This window comes from Balaenoptera physalus (genome assembly GCF_965194825.1).
Source record: "Balaenoptera physalus genome assembly, chromosome: 9".
In the NCBI taxonomy this organism is placed as follows: domain Eukaryota; kingdom Metazoa; phylum Chordata; class Mammalia; order Artiodactyla; family Balaenopteridae; genus Balaenoptera; species Balaenoptera physalus.
This window is the reverse complement of record NC_138888.1, coordinates 50792453-50813690: the sequence shown is the minus strand read 5'-3', so window position 1 is coordinate 50813690 and position 21238 is coordinate 50792453. Positions and strand designations below refer to the sequence as shown.

Sequence of the window (21238 nt, the reverse complement as noted above, 5' to 3'; positions counted from 1 at the left end):
ACAGCAAAAATCACTTTAAAAAAGTAGTTAGTTCAAGTCCCAAGTTCATAGGATCTGCCTGTAATAATGCCTCCCTTTAAAGATGGCAGGGACACTTAAGTTGCTTGCTGAAGGTAGGATCGGATTTTGAGACCTCTATGAGAGTCCTGCTTGTCTCACTGACACTTACTCCATATCCTGGATGTAGTTCATTCAACTCATACATCTTGATTTACATAGACTAGTACCTTTAGGTAGTAAAAAGATAAATAACACAGGAATTTACAGAGAAGCAGATAAATATACAAATATAAGACAGAGTATAATAAAAACTTAATGGAGGTATAAACAAAGTATTGTGGTACTGTACAGATAAAGAATATGTGAAGGGGTCATGCAAGAAGCAGCATTAAAGGCAGCCTTGGAAAATTAGTAAGTATTGATAGAGATGAGGAGAAGTGTATTACAGTCTGAGAGTATAGTTGGTTTTTCCACGAAACCATAAATAATTGTCCAGTACTGGGTGTGAGATGGTGTCATATGAGACTGAAATTGAAAGTATAGCTTGAGGTGAGATTATGACTGATCTTCAATGCCATGTTAAGAATTTGAACTTTTATTCTATAAATCACTGGGAACCCTTGAAGGCTTGTAGGGAAATGATTAGAGCTATACTTCTAGATGGTAACCGACAACAGTATAAGGTGAGCTTGGAAGTAAAGAATCAGGCTGTTTGAATGTGGTAAGCAAGATGATGGAAGCCTTTCCTGTGACATTTTCATTATTCTCTTAAAAGGTTAGATTGTAATCAATCAGAGATCTCATTCAATATAGTAACTAAAAGAATTAAATTTCTTTTACTCTTAATTATAACTGCTTGAAATAGCCTTAGACCAGACCATTGTTTTCCATTACTTGAAATTACCTTTCCTAAGGTACAGAGCTTGAATGATTGTCCAGGGTCACCGAGCAACTCTGAGTGAATAAGAACTGACTCACAAACTTGTGATTTCTCTACCTCTAAGCCATTTTATTTCTTTAATTTTCAGAAAAAAAAAAATTGAATGTTTATAACAGTTAAGATATCTAAATTTTCATTTAGAGTTGGGAATATTTTGTTTTCATTATGGAATATGCTCAGTTTATTGATTATTCGCTTGCTGAAGTGTTAACTAGAGTGACCAATTCACCCCAGTTTGCCTGTGACTTTCCTGGTTTTAGTACTGAAAATCCTGTATCATGGGCAAATTGAGACAATTGGTCACCCTAGTTCAATCCTTCCTACAAAAATAGTGAAATCATTTACTTTTAAGAATGTAGTTTAGCAGCGTCTTTTTAAAAATGTTTCATGAAGGAGTATGTATAACAAAAAATGTCTGCTCGAAGGATAATAATGAAATTAGCACTTGGTATACTCACCACCCAGCTTAAGAAATAGAACATTACCAGCACTGTTAAGCCCCAGCATATATCTCTTCTAAATTGTATTCCCTCCGTCCAAGGATTAACCACAATTCTGATTTTGCTTTTATCATTCTCTGGCTTTTTTAAAAAAAATTACTTTGCCAAATAAGTATTCCTAAGAAATACATTTTTTAGGTTTATGCTTTGAACTTTCTGTAAATGAACTTACTCTGTTTGTGTTCTTCAGCAGCTTTCTTTTTCCTCTCAGCATTAAGTTTCTGAGATTCTTCCAATTGATACATATACCTATGGTTCGCTACTTTTTATTGCTAAAAATATTTTTTTCCTTTCTCCTTTCAGTGATCATTTGGTTTGTTTCTCACTTTTTGTTATTATAAAAAACACTGTTAAGAACTTTCTTGTACATACCTCTTGGTGTATGTGTTCAGGAGTTTCTCTAAGATGCTGGGCCATACGTGTTATGCACCTTAGCTTTATGAGATAATGTCCAAAGTGATTGGACCAGTTTATGTTCCAATCAGCAGTTACCATTGTTCCATATCCTAACCATAAGTGTCTATTTTTGTTTTTCACTTTTTATTTTGAAAAATTATATATTCACAGGAGATAACAAAAAAAATATAAAGGGAGGTCCCATGTATCTTCAACCAGTTTTCCCCAATGGTAACATCTTTCATAAATATAGTATAAAGTCCAGGAAATTGAAATTGGTACAATACACAGAGCTTATGGAGATTTCAACAGTTTTTTATTCACTTAGTTGTGTGTGTATATGTATGTATGTGTGTGTGTGAGTATATGTAGTTTTATATAGTTTTATCACATGTAGATTCGTGTAATCATCACCACAGTGAAGATACAGAACTATTCCACCTCTATAAGGTTTCTTCATGCCATCCCTTTATAGTTACACATCATCCTGCTCCCTAACCCTTAGCAATTTCTAATCTGTTTACCATCTCTATAATTTTATTTCATGAATGCTATATAAATGTAATCATACAGTATGTAACTTTTTTAAAAATTTTATTTATTTTTGGCTGCGTTGGGTCTTCGTTGCTGCACGCGGGCTTTTCTCTAGTTGCGGCGAGTGGGGACTACTCTTCATTGTGGTGTGTGGGCTTATTGCTGTGGCTTCTCTTGTTGAGGACATGGGCTCTAGGCACACGGGCTTCAGTAGTTGTGGCACACGGACTCAGTAGTTGTGGCGCACGGGCTTAGTTGCTCTGCGGCATATGGGATCTTCTGGGACCAGGACTCGAACCCACATCCCCTGCATTGGCAGGTGGATTCTTAACCACTGCGCCACCATGGAAGCACAGTATGTAACCTTTTGAGAGGCTTTTTTTGCTCAGCCAATCCCTTGCAATCCACCCAAGTATTAATACATTTTTTAAAGTTTCTGTGTAGTATTCCATGTTATGGATGTGCCATGGTTTAACCATTTACCTATTGAAGGATATTTGGATTGTTTTCAGTTTTAGGCTATCACAAAACAGTTATAAACATTTGTATACGGGTTTTTGTGTGAACATAAGTTTTCATTTTTCTGGGATAAATGTCTAAAAGTGCAATTGCTGAATCATATGATAACTACATGTTTAGTTTTATAAGAAACTTCCAAACTGTCTTCCAAAGTGGCTGCATTATTTTGTGCATATGAGTAATCTGGTTTCTCCACATCCTTGCCAGCATTTGGTGGTGTCACTTTTTTTTTTTTTTTTTGGCTGTTCTAATAGGTGTATAGTGATATTTCATTGTAACTTGCATTTTTCTAATGGCTAATAATGTTGCATTTGATAAATGTCTTTTTAAATATTTTTTTGTTTACTTTTTCCCTTGTCAATATTTAGAAAACTAAATGTTTAAAGAGAGGACCACCTCAGCAAATTTATTCAAAGTTTGGATCACTGCCTATTGTGGCTGAGAAGGTGAGAGGGGAAAAATGAGGATACTTGTTCAGATAAACTCAGGCTTTGTTGTAAGTGCTATTTAAATGCCATCAGTTATTTAAAATCGTTCTCAGCTATTTCTTTTCCCCCAAAGTCTGCCAGTGCAGGCCATTCCAGGAATGCAAGTACACAAAACCTGCAGACAATGCAACATTACAGGCCACATATCCTTCAGAAACTGGCTGAAGTTTCTGAACCTAGATGTCTCTACAAGCCTTCTAGAACAACTTCTCAATGTGAAGCTGTACCTTCTGACTCAGAAAAGTCCATTTCCATTTGTAACAATTTGTCTGAACTTTTGATGGCAATGCAAGATGAGCTGGACCAAATGAGTATGTAAGTATTTATCAGAAGAAGTAGCAAGATATTTAGGTATTTTTTTTTCTTCTCAGTCTTTCAAACAATGCCAGTTATAAATTCTTAAAAGTCTTACTTAGCCATTTGGATTTATTTTGATCTGCAGATTTGTTGTCATTGATTTTTCATTATATTTGTTGTATTTAAATTGCATTTTAATTATCTATGTGTAATTACTACTGTTTCCAATTTAAAGTGTTTCTGTATTCCCAAGATCTGAACTGATAGACAAATATTTCTGTCATTCTAACAAATGGAGTCTGGTGACCTTAAATTATAACTCACAAATGCTTTTATAAGAAAAATTCTCCTTTTGTTTTTTATAATCTTTTTAGTTAAATGAATGATTTCATTAGACAAATAGGAAAGCAATTTCTTGTTTTAGATTCTGGCTGGTCTGCATTACAAGTCTGAAGCATCCATAGTAAACAAGATTCTGTATGGGATATATATTTTAAGCTTCAAGTTTAAATATATATTCAACAAAAATTCCAGAAAATACGTGATTTGGGTGGCCAGCTAGTTGGACTAAGACCTCTGTAGAAGATATAACTAGTTCTTTTGGCAGTGTTTCTTTGAGTAGGCTATCACCAAATCTCGGGATTTCTCAGGCAAATACTTCTATAGCTGGAATTCTTCCACAGATTCTACATTAAGAATTCCAAACTTGGAATGAAAAAGAGTCCCTTAATGCCTCTAGCTAAGGACATCAGAATATTTTACTACATTTAACTGTGAACATCAAGAATTCAGACCTTTTTTTTAAGATTCTTTAAGATCCTAAGTCTAAGATATTTCTAAATATATCTAATCTCAAATCATAAGAGCCTATTTATAATTACCATAGATTTAATTTTATAACCCTACAGAAAGAGACTGTCTTTGAAGGTTAGTATTTAGCTCTGATTAAAATTTATGATTGAACAGAATATTGTCTAATTGTGACAAAGACATATACTATAAACTGTAATAGTGCTTGATATTTGCTTTTCTTTCATAGGGAGTACCAAGACCTGCTGAATCAAATGAAAGAAACTGAAAGCCAATCAGTCTGTGAAAACATAGAATGTGAACTAGAACATTTAGTCAAGAAAATGGAAATTAAAGGAGAACAAATTTCCAAACTAATGAAGCATCAAGACAGTGTAAGAAGGCTTTAGTAAAAGATTTTAATGAAAAGATAATGTATCTGGATTCAGTGTTATATCTGTGTATGACCTTCCAAATTTGAGGCCTGTGTGTATGGCTTAGAGAAAAGATGATAGATAGGAATCCCTTAGGCTTATTATAGAGTCATCTGTCCATTGAAATAACATGGCCTCCTACGTAACTCTCCAAGATAATACAAAGAAAAGGAAACAAGGAAGTTTAGTTATGGGAAATTCCCTGGTGGTCCAGTGGTTAGGGCTCGGCCCTTTCATTGCTGGGGCCCAGGTTCAATCCCTGGTTGAGGAACTAAGATCCTGCAAGCCTCATGGTGTGGCCAAAAAAAAAAAAAAAAAGAAAAGAAAAGTAAGTTTAGTTATGTATTCAAAAATAACTTTGGGAAAATTAAGAGGTAGGCTAGATTTGCTTTACAGCTCTCCCAGTTATCCTTTTAGCATTCTTTCCCCTTATCCCTCTCTTCCCTAATGCCTTAATGAAGCCCCTTATGTCAACAGGTGTCTAATGCATATATAAACCTGGCTTCTGAAGCAGTACCCCAACTCTAAAACTGCTATTTCTAGTTTCCCGGAACAAGCTATGCTGTGTTCTATTCCCTGGGGACCTGTGCTCAGCTAGCTCTAGAGGGGTGATGAGGGGGACTCTATCCTTGTGTGTAAATTCTTAACAGCTAAGAATGGCATAACAGTTTTAATATTTTAATGAAAAAATCATGGAATATTATATTTTATCCCAAGACAATGACTCCATTCTTACTACGATTATGCTACTGGAACAGAAAGCAGAGGGAATCTTTCCAGGAACCCTCAGGTCATATCATGTAGCTATCTGCCTATGGAATAATCAGCATTCATATAAGTTGGTGATATATTAACCTCACAATTAAGCCTTCCCCACTTTTATAGGAAAGTAATAAAGAATGCAGAATTTTACTGCCTTTACTCTTCTATGGCCAATAAAGAAAGAAAGAAGGAAATGAAATTTTGAAGCAAACATTTTCACTTTACTGGCTTTTAAGTCTATAGTAAGTAAATTTTTTGTATGATTGTGTTAGGATGAAGATTATATAACTTGTATACTTTCTTAGAATCACACAGGAGAAACTTGAAAGGAATAGAAGAATAGTCATATTTTTTTAATTTAGGAAGTGTGTACATAAATAATATTTTGAAAAATATTATTTATATTCCATAATAACTATAGCAGTATAAATTTTCAAGCATTTTTAGACAAATAGAACACCAGATACTTAGCCAATGTCTAGACCAGCTCTACAAATTAGGCTGTGCTTAAGTGAAATAGATTAAGTAATGGAGGGAATTCCCTGGCGGTCCAGTGGTTAGGATTCTGCGCTTCCACTGCAGGGGGCACAGGTTGGATCCATGATTAGGGAGCTAAGCCGTGTGGCCTGGCCAAAATAAATAATTTAATTTAATAAATAAATAATAAAAATTTTTAAAAAGATTGAGTAATGGACTGGACTTGGAAGAAATGGGTTTTGACTAGTCTATAAGTTTTGTTTTGTTTAATTCTGTCTACCCAATCATTACTAGATACTCCTCAATGAGATAAAGTTATTCCTTTGCCTTTTTTTTTTTAAACTGGCATTCAGTAGTACTTTAAATTCATGAATACTTTAAATTAAAAAATAATAATAAATATATATATATATAAGCTCTATAAACTTGATGCTCACTCCTAGCACCAAATCTTCGCTTTGTTGTTAATGTCACCTGAAAGGTCCTTCTCTCGCCTCCCTGTTCTCCAGATTTTTCCCATTTCATATCTTACATAAACATTCCTTCCTCTCAGCTTCTCCAGCCCACATTGATCTTGTCCTACTTTAACCTTTTCACATATACACTTTTTGTCCTACTCAAAGTTATTGTGGCTTGAATTATTCTCTAGTTGTCACATATATGCTTTTATTTCACTAATAAGAGCAGTAAACTCCTTGAAAGCAAAGATTGTTTTATTCATTATATTTCTGTCTAACTAGCACAGTGTTAGGCATGTAATAGGTATTCAATAAATAAAGACTTACCGAACTTTTTAATTTCACGTAATCTTTAAACCATCAATCCAATCCATCTACTGTAAGGTATATTTTAAGTATATTTTTGACTAAAATGTTAGAATTTTTTCTCTCCAGGTCTGCAAACTGCAGCAAAAAGTTCAGAATTCGAAGATGAGTGAAGCTTCAGCTATTCAGAAAGAAGATAGCAACTGTAAAGGATCAAAGAACATAAAAAATAGCCCCAGAAAATGTTTGCTAACTAACTCTCCTCAAAAGAACAGCAACTTTCGTCCAATACGAGTCCATAATCTTCAAATGAAATTGAGAAGAGATGATATCATGTGGGAACAGTAACACAATAGCAAAACTGTCACCTTAAATGAACTTTGTCAGTGAGATCTTGAACTATCTGAAGTGGTTTTAATTTAATATACCTTTATGAAATTTTGAATTATGTTTCTAGCCTCTATAAAGTGTCAAATTGTAGTATTTTAAAATTAATGCCTAATGACCTCCTAAGAGCCCCAAATAATAAATGATTGCTTTCTTGTTTTTCTTATTGACTGAAGTACCTAATCTCACCATGTGTTAGAAACATTGTTCACTTTGCAGATACCTTAAGCTAAGTTTAAAAAATTATACTAGACTGATGATATTTAAAATTGAGTTAAATTTGAGATACAAGTGCCATAACACTTTTTCATTTAGTAGGCTTGGAACCTTAAGAACCAATATAAAATTAACAGAGTATGGAAAGGTCTTTTTACTTTCCTGGTGCTTCTTCCCTATCTTGTTTTAGAGCTGGGAAATGTTTTTCTTTTTTGGGAAGAGGCCTTTAGCCCAAGTTTTTATGTGACAATTACAAATAGGAACCCATAGTTACTTAATTTTTAGATGACAGTAACTCAGCTGTGGAAGCCTTTCTCTGCTATTCCCATTCTGTTTTACAAATCTAGCTTTGGTTTTTTTGATCTTACTCCTTTATAACTATATTTTTGATATTTTGATTAGTGGTGCCATAAGAGATTTCTATGTACATATATGCTTTATAATAAATTTACATTTGTTGACCTATCTTTCCAGAAGCCTATGGAAACTAGTACAACTCTTCTGAACTTATTTGGTTTCTCATCAGAATCCTTTGGGGCAACTAGAGAACTGGAGTCATCAACTGAAGTAGAACTAGAAGACTGACAGAAAAGGCATAACGGAAGTGAGGAACTCAGAAGATAGGGTAGCAGTTTAAGAGATGGTGATTCCAAAGGGACAGATTGGGAGGTACATCTTTATCTACAGCTGGGGGGATGTTCAAGCTATAGGTGTGAAAGAATAAAAAGATCAACATCTTGGGGAGCTAGGAAAAGCAATTTTTTAAAAGACAGTCTTTATATCCTCCTAGGAAATCCCAAAAAGTGTGTGTAGGAGAAAGAGGGTAATTGTGGACCCTCTGTTGGGGGAGGAGGAAAACTGTGATTCAGTCTCATCGAGAGAAGAGGTGCTGTTAGAAGACCTTTCCATACCTGAAGTGGGGAGATGACTGAAAATTGGCACATTTATACTTGGAATTGTCCTTGAAAGCAACTAATGGCTGAGATAAAAGTTTCTCTCCCTCTGGTTCAAATAGTACATTTGTCATTCACCCACTTTCACTCCCTCTCCCTTTACAGCACCTTCAGCCCCAGAGATGTTCCACAGACTGCTTCGTCTAAACTCAGTTTCATCACCTTACCTATTTTTCAACTTTGCCTTTTCTCCTCAAGAATGTGAGTGCTCGGTGCTTTGTGTCCACCTAGAGGGGTGGGATAGGGAGGGTGGGAGGGAGACGCAAGAGGGAGGAGATATGGGGATATATGTATACATATAGCTGATTCACTTTGTTATACAGCAGAAACTAACACACCATTGTAAAGCAATTATACTCCAATATAAATGTTAAAAAAAAAAAAAAAAAAAACCTAAAACTCCAACAGAAGGTGAAACTAATTAACCAGAAATGAATCAAATAGAGAACTTGAGAATGAGAAAGCAGTGGTAAAGTTGTTCTAGTTAGCGTAAGTTTTGTTTTAATAATAATAATCACCATCATCTAAAATAAAATTTTTGTAAACTGTGGTTGTAGAACAGAGGTTAAAATTGACATTTCTTCAGGTTATTTCCATCATTATCTCAGAGTTTCATCTTGTTTCACGGACTTCCTTTTTTTCCTTATTTTCCTAACCATTGTTCTTTCCTTTGAAATCCATGTGCCGAGATAATCTATCCAAGATCATATTTGCTTAGTTCCTTCAAAGACCCTTTCCTCTCTCTGGTATTAGTCATTCAATTTCCTGATTTTACCCTTAATTTTGATTCATGAACTTCACCTTTTCAGCAATCTTGGCTACATACTAACTGAATCGTGGCTGTCTTCTATGATACTGTTTTCTACTGAAATCTTGAGTCTTTACATAGGGAGACGTACATTTTCTAAGTGTTAACTTCTGATTTCCTTCATCTGTTTAAAGAATAACATTAGAACATTGAATAAACTACTCTGAATGCTTGCTTAATATATTCGTCATTTTATATATAAAAACATAAATGATAATTACTAAGACAGCCTTATACAATTAATTTGAAATTACTTACACATTTTTTAAAAATCTAACGTTGGATTAAGGTTTTGCATGTGTTCAAGTTTGGAAAGACTTGAACTTAACTCCATTAGATGATGTCTCCTTTTGTGACTCCAATTCCACTATTCTATATACATTCTGTAGGAATTTCCTCTCTTTTTTCTAGAGGTCTGTTCATCCAAGTCTCCTCTTCACTGCTTTAAAAAAAAAAAAAACTGATAAAAAATGGCAGATATGCACACTTGCTGCTGTTGACACTTTGCTCTGTATCTCATTCTAATTTCCTGCCACCAACTCCCAAACTGATCTATATCTTGGCAATTCCCTGTGACAATCTGTTCACAGTACCATCTACTGTCTTAAAGATAAAGTCATTATTGTTACATCCTGAATAACAGCAACAAATGACCTTTACACACTTACTAAAACAATGACTTTATGATTACTGATACATTTTTCAATCAGGACTACAGCAAACAACCCTGATGCACATTATAAAAATAGTAAAATTAATTCAAAGGTTTGAAGATTTTTCCATTTCCCCTTCTTCCCTTCCTATTCCAGAGATACTTCAGCTTTACTGCTAGACTGCCTGCTTTGTTAATGTCATCAAATAAGGCAAAGAGCAGACACATGCACATTGTTGTTTAATATACCACCTGAATCAGGAATACAGTAGTCCAGAATATTTTGAAACATATTTCAGGGCTTTTTCCAGCCAATCACCTCACCCAAACAATAATCCTTTCCTCCCATTTCTGAGTGCCTGGGAGCAGTTGCCTTTTCAGATTTGGAGGGGACTTGGGTAGCATAAGATAAATTAGATTCTTAGTTTGGTATATTTGGCTTCTTCTTCCCTCTTGTCAGTATTCCACTTAAGCTGTTTCGTATTGTGCACCTTTCTTCCCTTCTCACCAAAGGGCTGACCTCAGGAGACAGAAAAGAGCAGGCTTTGTTGTAGCTAATTAGAGAGGGTAGATACCTGGGACACTGGCTGGCTACCAGCATCACAGTAACTCTTGAAGATCTTTGCATTTAACAAACATTTGCCAAACATTTTATTATGTGCAGGGCTCTGTACTAAGTTCACTGTATTTTTGTTGTTGTAGGTTATTTTTGTTTGTTTTTTGTTTGTTTTTTCCTTCTTGAGAATATGTCTAACAGCTTGAGGGCTTTACATTAGTAAGTCATATAACTTTAATGAATCATAATCATAAATCCTAGAAAACTATGTACTAGGCCAGTTTAAGCCTGATATTTGATATTTAATATGGGAGCTAATTTCTTTGTTTCCTTTCTTACAAGATTACGCGTATATATATAATATATAAATATATATTTATATATTATATATATATTTACAGTACACACACACACACACACACACACACTCTCTCTATATCTGCTTACAGTGCTCATTCTCAATGTGTTGACCTTCAGTCTTAATTTACAAAGCAAACTTATCTCAAATCATCAATAATAAAATGTGCTGGTGTTCAGTAATAATGTGTAAATTTCAGTTTTTTCTTTTTCTATATAACAAGAAAATAAAATTCAATTATGCTTTAAAAAAAAAAAAAAAAAAGAATGTGAGTGCTGTGGCTTATACTTAGCAAAAAACTCACCAGGACTATTAATGCAGCCCTATCTTTCTGTGCCTTTGTTTTCTATGCACCTTAGGACAATGGCCGAATAGATTTATCAGTAGTGAAGTCATTACTTGTGGAAATGTATTACTAAAACAAATTACCATAAGAAATTAAATTCATTTAAGGAACACTTGAATATTTCAATTAAGAATTGAGATATTTCTTGCAAAATCAGTGTAGTATAGTAGAAAAAACATAGATTTCAGAATTAGGAGACTTGGGTTCATGTTGTGATTCTGCCACTTAGTAGTTTGGATGATCAAATAACTTTTTGGAGCCTCCATTTCTTACTTGTAAAAGTGGGATTATATTACTACCTACCTCATAGGGTTGTTGTGAGATTAAATGAAATAACATGTCAAAGCACCCAGCAGAAGTGTTGGCACTGAATAAAAACTCAATAAATGTTAGATCTGAGTAGCCAAAAAAAAGAAAAAATTGTCGTAGAACCTAAGTTTGCATGGGTTAAAGCCTGAAAGCAAGAGCCAAAAGGTACTCTTCAAAAAAGTGAGAATATTCTAATTTACTTTTTTTTTTTTTTCTTTTTCTATGTGCCTGGGAGGAAATTGCTTTGGCTTGTTTCCTGGCTCAGGTTTCTAGTGGGGGGTGGGTAAAGAATATAGTCCTACTATGGTGCAGAAATACATAATCACACACAGCAACTTGGTTTGGAGTTTGTGTTGTTGGGGTGACATTTATTAGGAGAGACAATAAAGAATGGTCTCTCATTGCTCGATCACAATTACTGAACTCAAAATGTGTCTCTGCTCACAGACTGCTGCTTGCCTTTGACTCCTCAGGGGGTGGAGCAAATGATTTCCTTCCTGGATGGGGCAGTCTATGGTCAGTGTACAAGAGTTGCTGTAGCAACCCCGCAGCTGTGCTCTGCCTAGCAGAAACTCGGTAGGATATCATAGATTTTGTTCACTTAAGTAATAAACAGGTTTGTTTGTCTTTTATTTAATCAGAAATTGAAAAAAATGAAATTGGAACTTTTTAGCCAAGACAGGTCTCAACTTTGACGAAACTGTGAAACTAGAAAGTTTGAGTGTCTGAAGCAGGAGGTATTGTGACTATTCTAATCCTGGAAATAGGAGCTGGAATCTTGAATTAACTATACTTGTGTGGGTCATTGGCAACATGGCCATTTTTATCAGGTTGTAGCTAAAGGTAGGAGGGTTGGAGGGAAATGCTCAGTTTTTAGCAGTATAAGATTGAAGAAGGAGATACTTAATACAGTGGGCTAACTGGCTAGGATGGTGTGCTTGAAAATTATTTCTGAGTTTTTTGTATAGCCTTCTTACTTCAAAAATAAAATTTTAACTATAAAATAGCATTCTTAACCCATGATAAAACATCAAAAGTTAAATTAAAATTTGACTTGTGAGACATCAAACTCGGGGGAAAAGGTGGGTTGGTCACGCGCAATGGAAAGAGTGCTCACTGTGGCCAAAAATGCACCAGCTGCCATTGTTGGTGTAGAGTAAATAGTGAAACTCCTAATGGGGTTTCCTGGAACTCTATTCAGCTGTAACTAAAGCTGTACCTACGGAGAACATTTAATTGTATGTGAAGTTTAGATAAGTATAAGCCGACTCCCAGATGTACAACAAGACAAGCCTATCTAAGGCATAAGAGCATCTGTGAGATTTAAAAAATTCTTTATGGGTGCCATGGCACCTTTTAATTAAAGTAAAATGAGGATAAATAAAAATAATTGACTGTCACTGATGTGAAAATAAATTCACTTCTTGGTAATTAAATAGACCTTGCCAATGCCTCAGCCTTTTTCTTCATAACCTATATACTTATTTTCATGTAACTTTCCTCCTTTTAATTCCTTTTTATTTTTTATTTATGTATTTTGTTACGTAAAGAGAATTAGACATAACAAAATTGTAAAGTTAAAGTTTTAAAATATTGTCTAGGCCAGAGTTTGTTTTGAGTATAGCTGTAAATGGTTTACTTAAAGAATCAGGTGGACTTTTTTCCTGGTGGGTTTTTTGGGAGTGTTCTCCTTATGGGTACAGTGTCATGCATTCTCATTTGGTGCAAGAGCCTACTAGATGCCATAGGCAATCATTAGAATTATAATAGTACACCCCCACTGAAGAAATGTATTTTTATTATATATGCATGGTCCATTGTATCCTATGTGTTTAACAGTTTTGACAGAAAATATTAGAGAAGCAAATTGATCTCTTGTTACTTTGTGCTCTGAGGTGAGTTTTTTTGACAATATAAGACTTGTAAATGACCAGTTCAACAGTCTGTAATGTTGGGAGACTGGATCCAGGTTGGAGGTGGAATGTTGGGCATTATGAATTTTCTGTCAAAGGAAGATAAAAAGTTCTGTGAATGGTATAATCAGCTTTCTAGAATAATCTTTTAAAATAAAGATGAAGTTATCCACCATACTTTCTGCACAGATTTTGCTTGTCTAACTTCCCCTCATTCTTCAGGTCTCAACTAACTGCTGCCTCTAAGAAGCCCTCTTTAAGCCTCCTCTTCACACCCCTACCTGCTCCGAATTCTGGCTTAGCTGCCTTTTCTGGGTATTTTTCCTGTCTTTGCACTTTGCACATTTTCTTGTTATCATTTGTTTGTTTGTCTTCCCATAGACTGAAAGCTCCCTGAGGGCAAGATTCTTTCTTGCTCACCGCTGTAACCCAGCACCTAGCATAATACCTGCCCCGTGTTAAGTAGCCTCTCAATAAATATTTAATAATTACATTTCATGAAAATACGTTAACCTTATTATGTGGTCTCATCCGGAGTGAGCATATTGGGTCAGGTACTGCTGTTTCAGGCACCGGTTCAGCTATTCTGCTGTTTCATCTTTTAAGGGTATGTGACCATATTTTACATAACCACTAGTTAAGAATACTTCAGTATTTTATTATTTGTTTCTTTACGGGCACAGACAACAGGCACTCAGAATGATGCTTTCTTTGATATTATGATGCTAAGAGGAAGAGGTTTGAGAACCAAGGTAGTTCTTTACTTGTATATTGGTGTGTTTGACTTGTTCATTCAGCAAGTATTTATTGATCTCTAATAATCAAGGATTTGTTGATCTCAAGATACTGTGCTAGTTGCTACGGGAGTTTCAAAGACATTATACATGGATTCTGTCTTCAAGTTGCTTATAGTCTGATAGGGGAGATAAGACTTATACATAAACATACAAGGAAAAGAACAATAGGTGACACAGAGGTATAATGACCAGCACAGAATAGATGCTCTAAAAATATTTGTCTACCAAACCTTTGTTTTCAACCATTGATAGATAAAGTTGGCCTGTTTGTATTTCTTCATTCGCTATCTTTATATATATGGCAGAATTGGTCTCGGATTCTTAATTTTCTATAGGCTTGTTGATTGAAGATACCAGTTCACCTAGTAATCTCAAACAAGTACTGCCACATAACAAGCATCAAATTCAAAGACATGAGTAGAAAGAATGGGTATGAAACACGGAAGTAAATGGGAAGGGAGTGGAGAGTGAGGGGGGCAAAAGTCAAGCAATAATGATTTAGACTGCAACAGAAAAATAATATAGAGACAAGTTATATTCCAGAGGCCAATTATTGACTTGCACAGAATTATGCAAATGATTGCCAGTCACTTTCCTTATGAATTTAAGCCATTCAGTTTCCTCATACTTCATCTTCCTTATCACTTAGGCCAAGTCAATATTTTTCAAACTGTAGATCATATCCTATTAATGGATTGTGAAATCAGTTTAGTGGGTCACTACCAACATTTTGAAAATAATATAGAATAGCATTGAAACTATCAGAGTGCATCACACATAGAGAAGGTAGTGGTGTTTTATGAAACTTTGTGAGTACCGAATTATAATTTAAAATGTAGTCCTAAATGTTATTTGGAAAAGAAAAAGCCAGCTCTTAATAAATGTTCAAAGGGAATGAATTTGAAAGATGTTGTAGAGGAAAGTGAGATAGCCAGTTTAAAATAGGAATACTCCTGAGGACTTCCCTGGTGGTCCAGTGGGTAAGACTCTGTGCTCCCAGTGCAGGGGGCCCAGTTCAATCCCTGGTCGGGGAACTAGATCCCACACGCATACCGCAACTAAGAGCCCACATGCCGCAACTAAACATGCCACAAGGAAGATCCCGCATGGGGCAACTAAGACCCGGTGCAGCCTAAATAAACAAACAAACAAATATATAAATATAAAATAAAATAAATAAAATAAAACAGGAATACTCCCAAATCCCCTGCTATGGCTTGTGGCAGACTACTGTTTACCCCAGAAATACCATTTCAAATTTGTTTTGTATGTTCTACAGATAGAAGTCCCATTTTAAATGTAACGGTATTTACATTTGCTTTTCTATAGAATACTCTTTTCAAAACACTAGCCAACCTACATTAGAGGAGTGTTGTTTTTCTAATGTGGATACAAATAAATATATTCAACATGAATTCCTTCACAAATGGCCCTGTTATTCCTCACCCATTGTTTCTATCTAGACAGTGCCTCTGTGTGGAATCTAACCAAGCTTGGGTCTCATGGATAGGAAAGAAATTTTTTCTGTATCGTGCTTGAGACAATTTTAAAATGCATAAAGAAATGAGATTTGTGGGAGAAAAACTGTGTGCATGTCTTGAATCTGAAATGAGCAAAAATTTATCCCTTGACAAACCCTATTTGTCTGAGCATCAGCAGTCAACAACACTAAAAAAACTTTAAAACCTGATGTACCACCAACATGACACTCTTTAAAAACATGTCATTTTACTGAGCTGATAAAATATCTTTAAATGAGTGAATGGGAGTATATAAATATCAGCTCTGGGCTATGGTCAGAACATAGGAAGAAGTGCCATAAAGAAGTGAACATTACAATGATGTTCACTATAATAGGATTCTAGTCACTTGTGAAAGTTTATTCACCACTACAAATTATTAAAGGTGCTTAAATCATTAAATAGATTTTAGTCTTTATGAAAAGAGGATTGTAAAGTGAGCCAGACCTTCTAGTTGTAGTTAAAATAATATACTTTTGACCTAATTTTGTTTAATCTGATTAAATAAGTTTTAGGATAAGTTCTGAAAAACCTTGGAAGATATTCTTTGGTTAGTTTTCCTTAAAGTTAAGTGTACATTGACTTGTAGGGTATTTCTCAGAAAAATCTATTACTGAACTAGTACAGAATGTGAATCATTTCTTGCCTGAAATATAAGATTGCTGTTTACAGGGCAGTTGTCCAGAATCTTCTTGCTGAATTGGAAAGTATTTCACTTTTCATCACTGTAGGTTCTTTTAACTTCACAAATGTGTTATTCAAAACATAAACCCTATTGGTACACAGGAAACCCATTTAAAATTAAATTTTAAAACACTCTTGAGAATACCATGGAACGTTTTTGGTTTTATTTTATAATTTCTAGCAAAAGAAAAAGTACCTTTAATACTTTAAAAATATATTTTCAGAGATAGCTAAACCCCAAATATGTAATACATGTGAAAGAACAGCACTATTAATATCTTAAATATTGAATGTTGGAGCACAAGATTAAAAAATTACCTTCATTTTCCCCAAAATAAGCTAAGCCACAAATTTAAAGCTGGGAAATTCAGTACCAGAATTAAAAGAAATTATTTCTAGGTTAAGAAGTTCTATGTTTTACTTTAATCTCAAAAGGAACTGGTCTTTTAAAAACTTATTCTATGATTTTATGTATATAACTCTTTGGTTTGATAAACTTGGAAGAATTTATGTCAGTATTACATACTATGCTTCTGTCTTGTGGTGTGATTTAAATATTGGGCACCTAAGCTAGATTTTCAGAGAGGGTCCTTTTCGCTTTTGTTCTTTTACAGTATAGCTCTCAAGTAGAGTGAGGGCTGTGCCTTTGGTATTTAGGTAGAATGTTTTCCTGTGATTTCTAATTCTCAGAGCCACTTCTGAGCATTTCTACGGATATTCCACAGAAAGTGGAGTTTGATTCTCTTAATCAATCTACTAAAGTACTATTGATACAAACTACCACTGGCTGAAATAAAACATAAACCACTCAGAGACTAAAGCATTCAGAAAAGAAAAGGAGTTTATATGCAAACAAGATTTGTAAGGGAGTCCAAGCTATAGAAGGATAGCTTTCACAAATTAAAGATATGACAAGTATTTAAAAGAAAAAAATAACTTACAAAAATACCAAGGTCACCAAGTTTACAGTTACTCCCTTCAAGGTGGAAAACAGCAGTTTTCTCACATAATTGTCATATCCAAAAAAGTCATCACATATCTTCAGACATCAGCATTGCCAAAATCAGGGATACTGTTGTTTTTATCAGAGAATAACTTACAGGAAAGACTCAAGGTTTCATTTACTGGGGAAACAAGAACCAGGCCGATTGACTGTTTTTGATGATATTACTTTATCTCAGGGTTGCAAAGTGTGTTTTCAGGGGTCCCCAAGGTCACCGTTGGGTTCAGTGATTCACTAAAGAATACATAGAACTCAGAAAAGCTATTATACTCACGATCATGGCTTATTACAGCAAAAAGACACAAATTTAAATCAGCAACTCAGAAATGGATATAAGGCAAAGTCCAGGAAACACCAGGCATGAGCTACTACTTGTCCTCTTCCAGTGAAGTCATTCAGACAGCACTTAATTCTAGCAATGATGTGTGATATGCTTGGAGTATTGCCAACCAAGGAAGCTCCTCTGAGCTTTGGTGTCCAGGTTTTTTAATTGTGGGCTGGTCACATAGCATGGCTGACTGCACATGTGACTGACCTTCAGTCTCCATCCCCTCTAGAAGTTAAGCTGATACTAAATGGCTGAAAGCCCCCACCATAAATCACATTGTTAGCATAGATTATCTGGCAGGGCATAAGACTCCCAGGTAAACTAAAAACGTTTTTATCAGGCAGAATATTCCAAGGGCTTAGAGGTTATCTCCCAGGAATTGAGCAAGTGTGAAATCTTTCTTCGGAATGTGAAAGGTTTACACAGCCTAGACAGACTATGTTAATCCTTTACTACACAGTGTTGTTTTATTTCGTTTTCTGATTTTGGAATATGATGTGCATTGCTTACTCTGGTTAAGGGGTCAATTTTGCCTTCAAATTTCCTCCTAAGGCACGGCTTTGGTGACATAACTTTGTTTAGTGTTTTTCTGATTCAATATCATTACTTTGATGTTTTGTTTTTATTATGTAAATTGATGAAAGGTCACACTTACATATACAAAAACCTTCTTGTAATTTGGTTAATAAAACTAGAGTCACATGATACTAAAATTTAGGAGTTAACTTTGTCTGAAGGCTTTGTAAAGTTCATATGGTTGTCATTACTTTTATATGTGAAATATTGCTCTTATCAGCTCATATACCAAGACCAGGAACCAAGAACCATCCAGTTCACCTCAAGCAAGTTGCTTGGACCTTGTTTAATTATGAGATTTGAGACATGGCCATGGTTACAAAAGCAATTTTTAAGTAACTGCCTTGCAGAAAGGAGAATATTTTTATGGAACCTATGTAAAATAGCATCATGGCCATGAAAAGTAAGGAACTAAGTAAAGGTATTTTGTGTAATTTTAACCAATTTTACTATTTTGGAGTAGTTTTTTATGTCATTTTCTCCAGAATCATAATTTTTATGTTTCTCTAATAATGTATTACTTTTAAGCTATATTGAGAATTTTCATAGAATTTTTTTTTCTGAATTCCAAAGGCTCTGTTGGAACATGATGCCATTTAAAGAGTGTTTTTCATTCCAGTTTATACAAGTGTGGCCAATAGAGAGTTTGAAATAAAGAAGAAAGGAATTTTTCTTATATGTCCATTAGATATAGAACATTAATCATAATTAACTAATTTACTCCTGGGTGAATAATTCTTGTTTTTCTGATTTTGGGTGAAGCAATCTATTTCACAAAGTCATCTGCTTCTGGATTTAAAGAATCCTAGAAATCCTGACTCTATCTGTGGTAGTCTGACAGGTATTTGTTTGTCATGCTGACATCAGCTTATACTGAAAAGTCTGCTTCCATGAGTCTACTCCCTGTAGAGTCAACAGTTATGAGTATGATAAAAGTCTTTACTGAGGCTTTCACTATTTTCATGTTTCTGCCAGAAGACTCAATTTCTGGTCTGTGTAGCTCATAATAGGGACTTAAGACTAGGCAAATGTAAGGAAAAAGCAGAAACTATCTATGGATGACAAGACTCAGTGGCTCATGTTAATTTGTAATAGCCAACAATGATAGAATAGTGAAGAGTGAAATCCTTTTTTTCTGAAATAACACATAATCACTTTATGAGGATTTAGTTAATAATTACCTTGAGAGAGAAACTATATTATGGACAGAGTAGGCATTAAGTAGTCTCCGTGTTCTTTTAATTTATCCCATAAAACATCTTGGGATTGTCAACTGGAAACAAAATATTTCTTTTAAAAAATTAATTTTTAAAAATAGGTTTGTGCCAATTTTTGTAGATGGACATGACTATATTTCTGTCCAACCTGAAATTTACACAATTACTAAAGTATCTTTATTTTATATTAATGCATTTTACTTAAAGGCAATTAAGTTAAACTCCTCTTACTGATTTGCAAGTTCTTTTCATATTGAGGACTTGATAAGCAGGATGACTTTTACAGTAGTTTTGAGCTAAGAAATAATCTGGAGTATATCGAACATATCATTTTTAACACTCCTTTTATAGGATAAATGAGCAAACCTTTGTGGCTGTCTGGCAGCTGTTTAGGAAACCCCAAAGACAACTTTGGTATAAAAGACATAGTAAAAAGTTGTTTATTCTGAATTTGGGGGCTGCATTTGGGAAATGCAATATCAAAAAATGTTATCAGAGGAGAAAAGATATGAGTAAGTATTAAAGAATAACAGTTACAGGCAATATTTAAAATAAACTAAGCATCAAGTAATGATACTTATTAGGGAACTTTTTCAAAGGTGAGGAACTTTCGTTTAAACGAACAGTTCAAAGGTATGGCAAAAGCACAAAATGTTAGGCTCTGAAGAGTATTTTGGTAATACAAGAAACCTCTGCTATTTGGGCACTAAATACTTTTTAACTGCTTTTTGTTCCAAGTAGACATATACTCAAAGATTAATTTGTCAATTTAGCAGAAAAGAAAATCCAAATTCTAGTTCTACTCTTTTGGATGCCCTCCATATTTTATAGAGCAGGATTCACAAGTCTTTCCTTCATCTTATAAATAAATTCATTTACATCTAGCTAACATTCTGGCACAATCAGACAATTTTACTTTAAGACAAAGTCAATTTCCTTTTCCCATGATATTAAAATAAAAATTCATCATTTTGCATATACACCTCTTTACAGACACATAAATATTCCTTTACATTTCTTAAAAAGGAATATACCAACATATCTCAGTTTCTCATATATATCTTTTCAACCTATTAATTAATGGTCACTTACAGTGTATAAAAGCAAAGCCAGAGGTATGTTAAAACTATGTTTGTTGATCCAGTATTTATTTCATTCTCCACAAATGACTTGCTTAGATATTATAATTTGTATCCAAGGATTATTAATTAAATGATTAACTCAATTTAATTTTAGTTTAGGAATTAGAGGGAATTCCTTGGCAGTCCAGTGGTTAGGACTCAACCATTTCACTGCCAAGTGTTCGGGTTTGAACCCTGGTTGGGGAACTAAGATCCCACAAGCCGAGAGGTGCAGCCAAAAAAAAAAAAAAAAGTTTAGAAATTAGAAAAATTTCTATAAAGTTTAATTAATTAGGTTTTTTTGGGTTTGTGGAAACAAACCCAAGCCTTTCATGAGTTATACTAGTATGCTAACATTTTAATTCACGTTGTGATAAGATCAGGAAAGAGACATATAGTTGTTTTAAGACAGCATTATTAAGCTAGTTGAATTTGTTCAAGGATTCACCTTGATTAGAAATACAAACTTTTGAACTTCGTATTTTCTATTTCTATTTTTTATACTTAATTTTTAAGAGTTCTTCAAATTAAGTTTAAAAGTACTAAAGTTTATTAATATTTCTCTCTCCTCTGTCAATTTACATTGCATTACTT

At 34.3% G+C, this 21238-nt stretch overlaps 2 protein-coding genes across 7 annotated transcripts in view; both read left to right on the top strand.

Moving 5' to 3' along the window:
- The window catches only part of CEP57L1 (centrosomal protein 57 like 1), an 83497-nt gene that overhangs the window by 46810 nt on the left and 15449 nt on the right, over positions 1 to 21238 (top strand). For 3 of the 6 annotated variants that reach the window (XM_082475313.1, XM_082475312.1, XM_082475314.1), the window contains exons 8-11: positions 3258 to 3335; positions 3451 to 3692; positions 4714 to 4858; positions 7030 to 7453. In XM_082475313.1, coding sequence (XP_082331439.1) covers positions 3258 to 3335; positions 3451 to 3692; positions 4714 to 4858; positions 7030 to 7248 — 684 coding nt within the window. In that variant the 3' untranslated portion in view covers positions 7249 to 7453. The other 3 variants (XR_014267522.1, XR_014267523.1, XM_082475315.1) reach the window with 3 other exon arrangements.
- Positions 8727 to 21238, top strand: part of LOC309667344 (uncharacterized protein) — a 180913-nt gene continuing 168401 nt past the window's right edge. Inside the window, 1 exon segment of the mRNA XM_082475725.1 lies at positions 8727 to 12061. The gene's annotated coding sequence lies outside the window, so the exon portion shown is untranslated.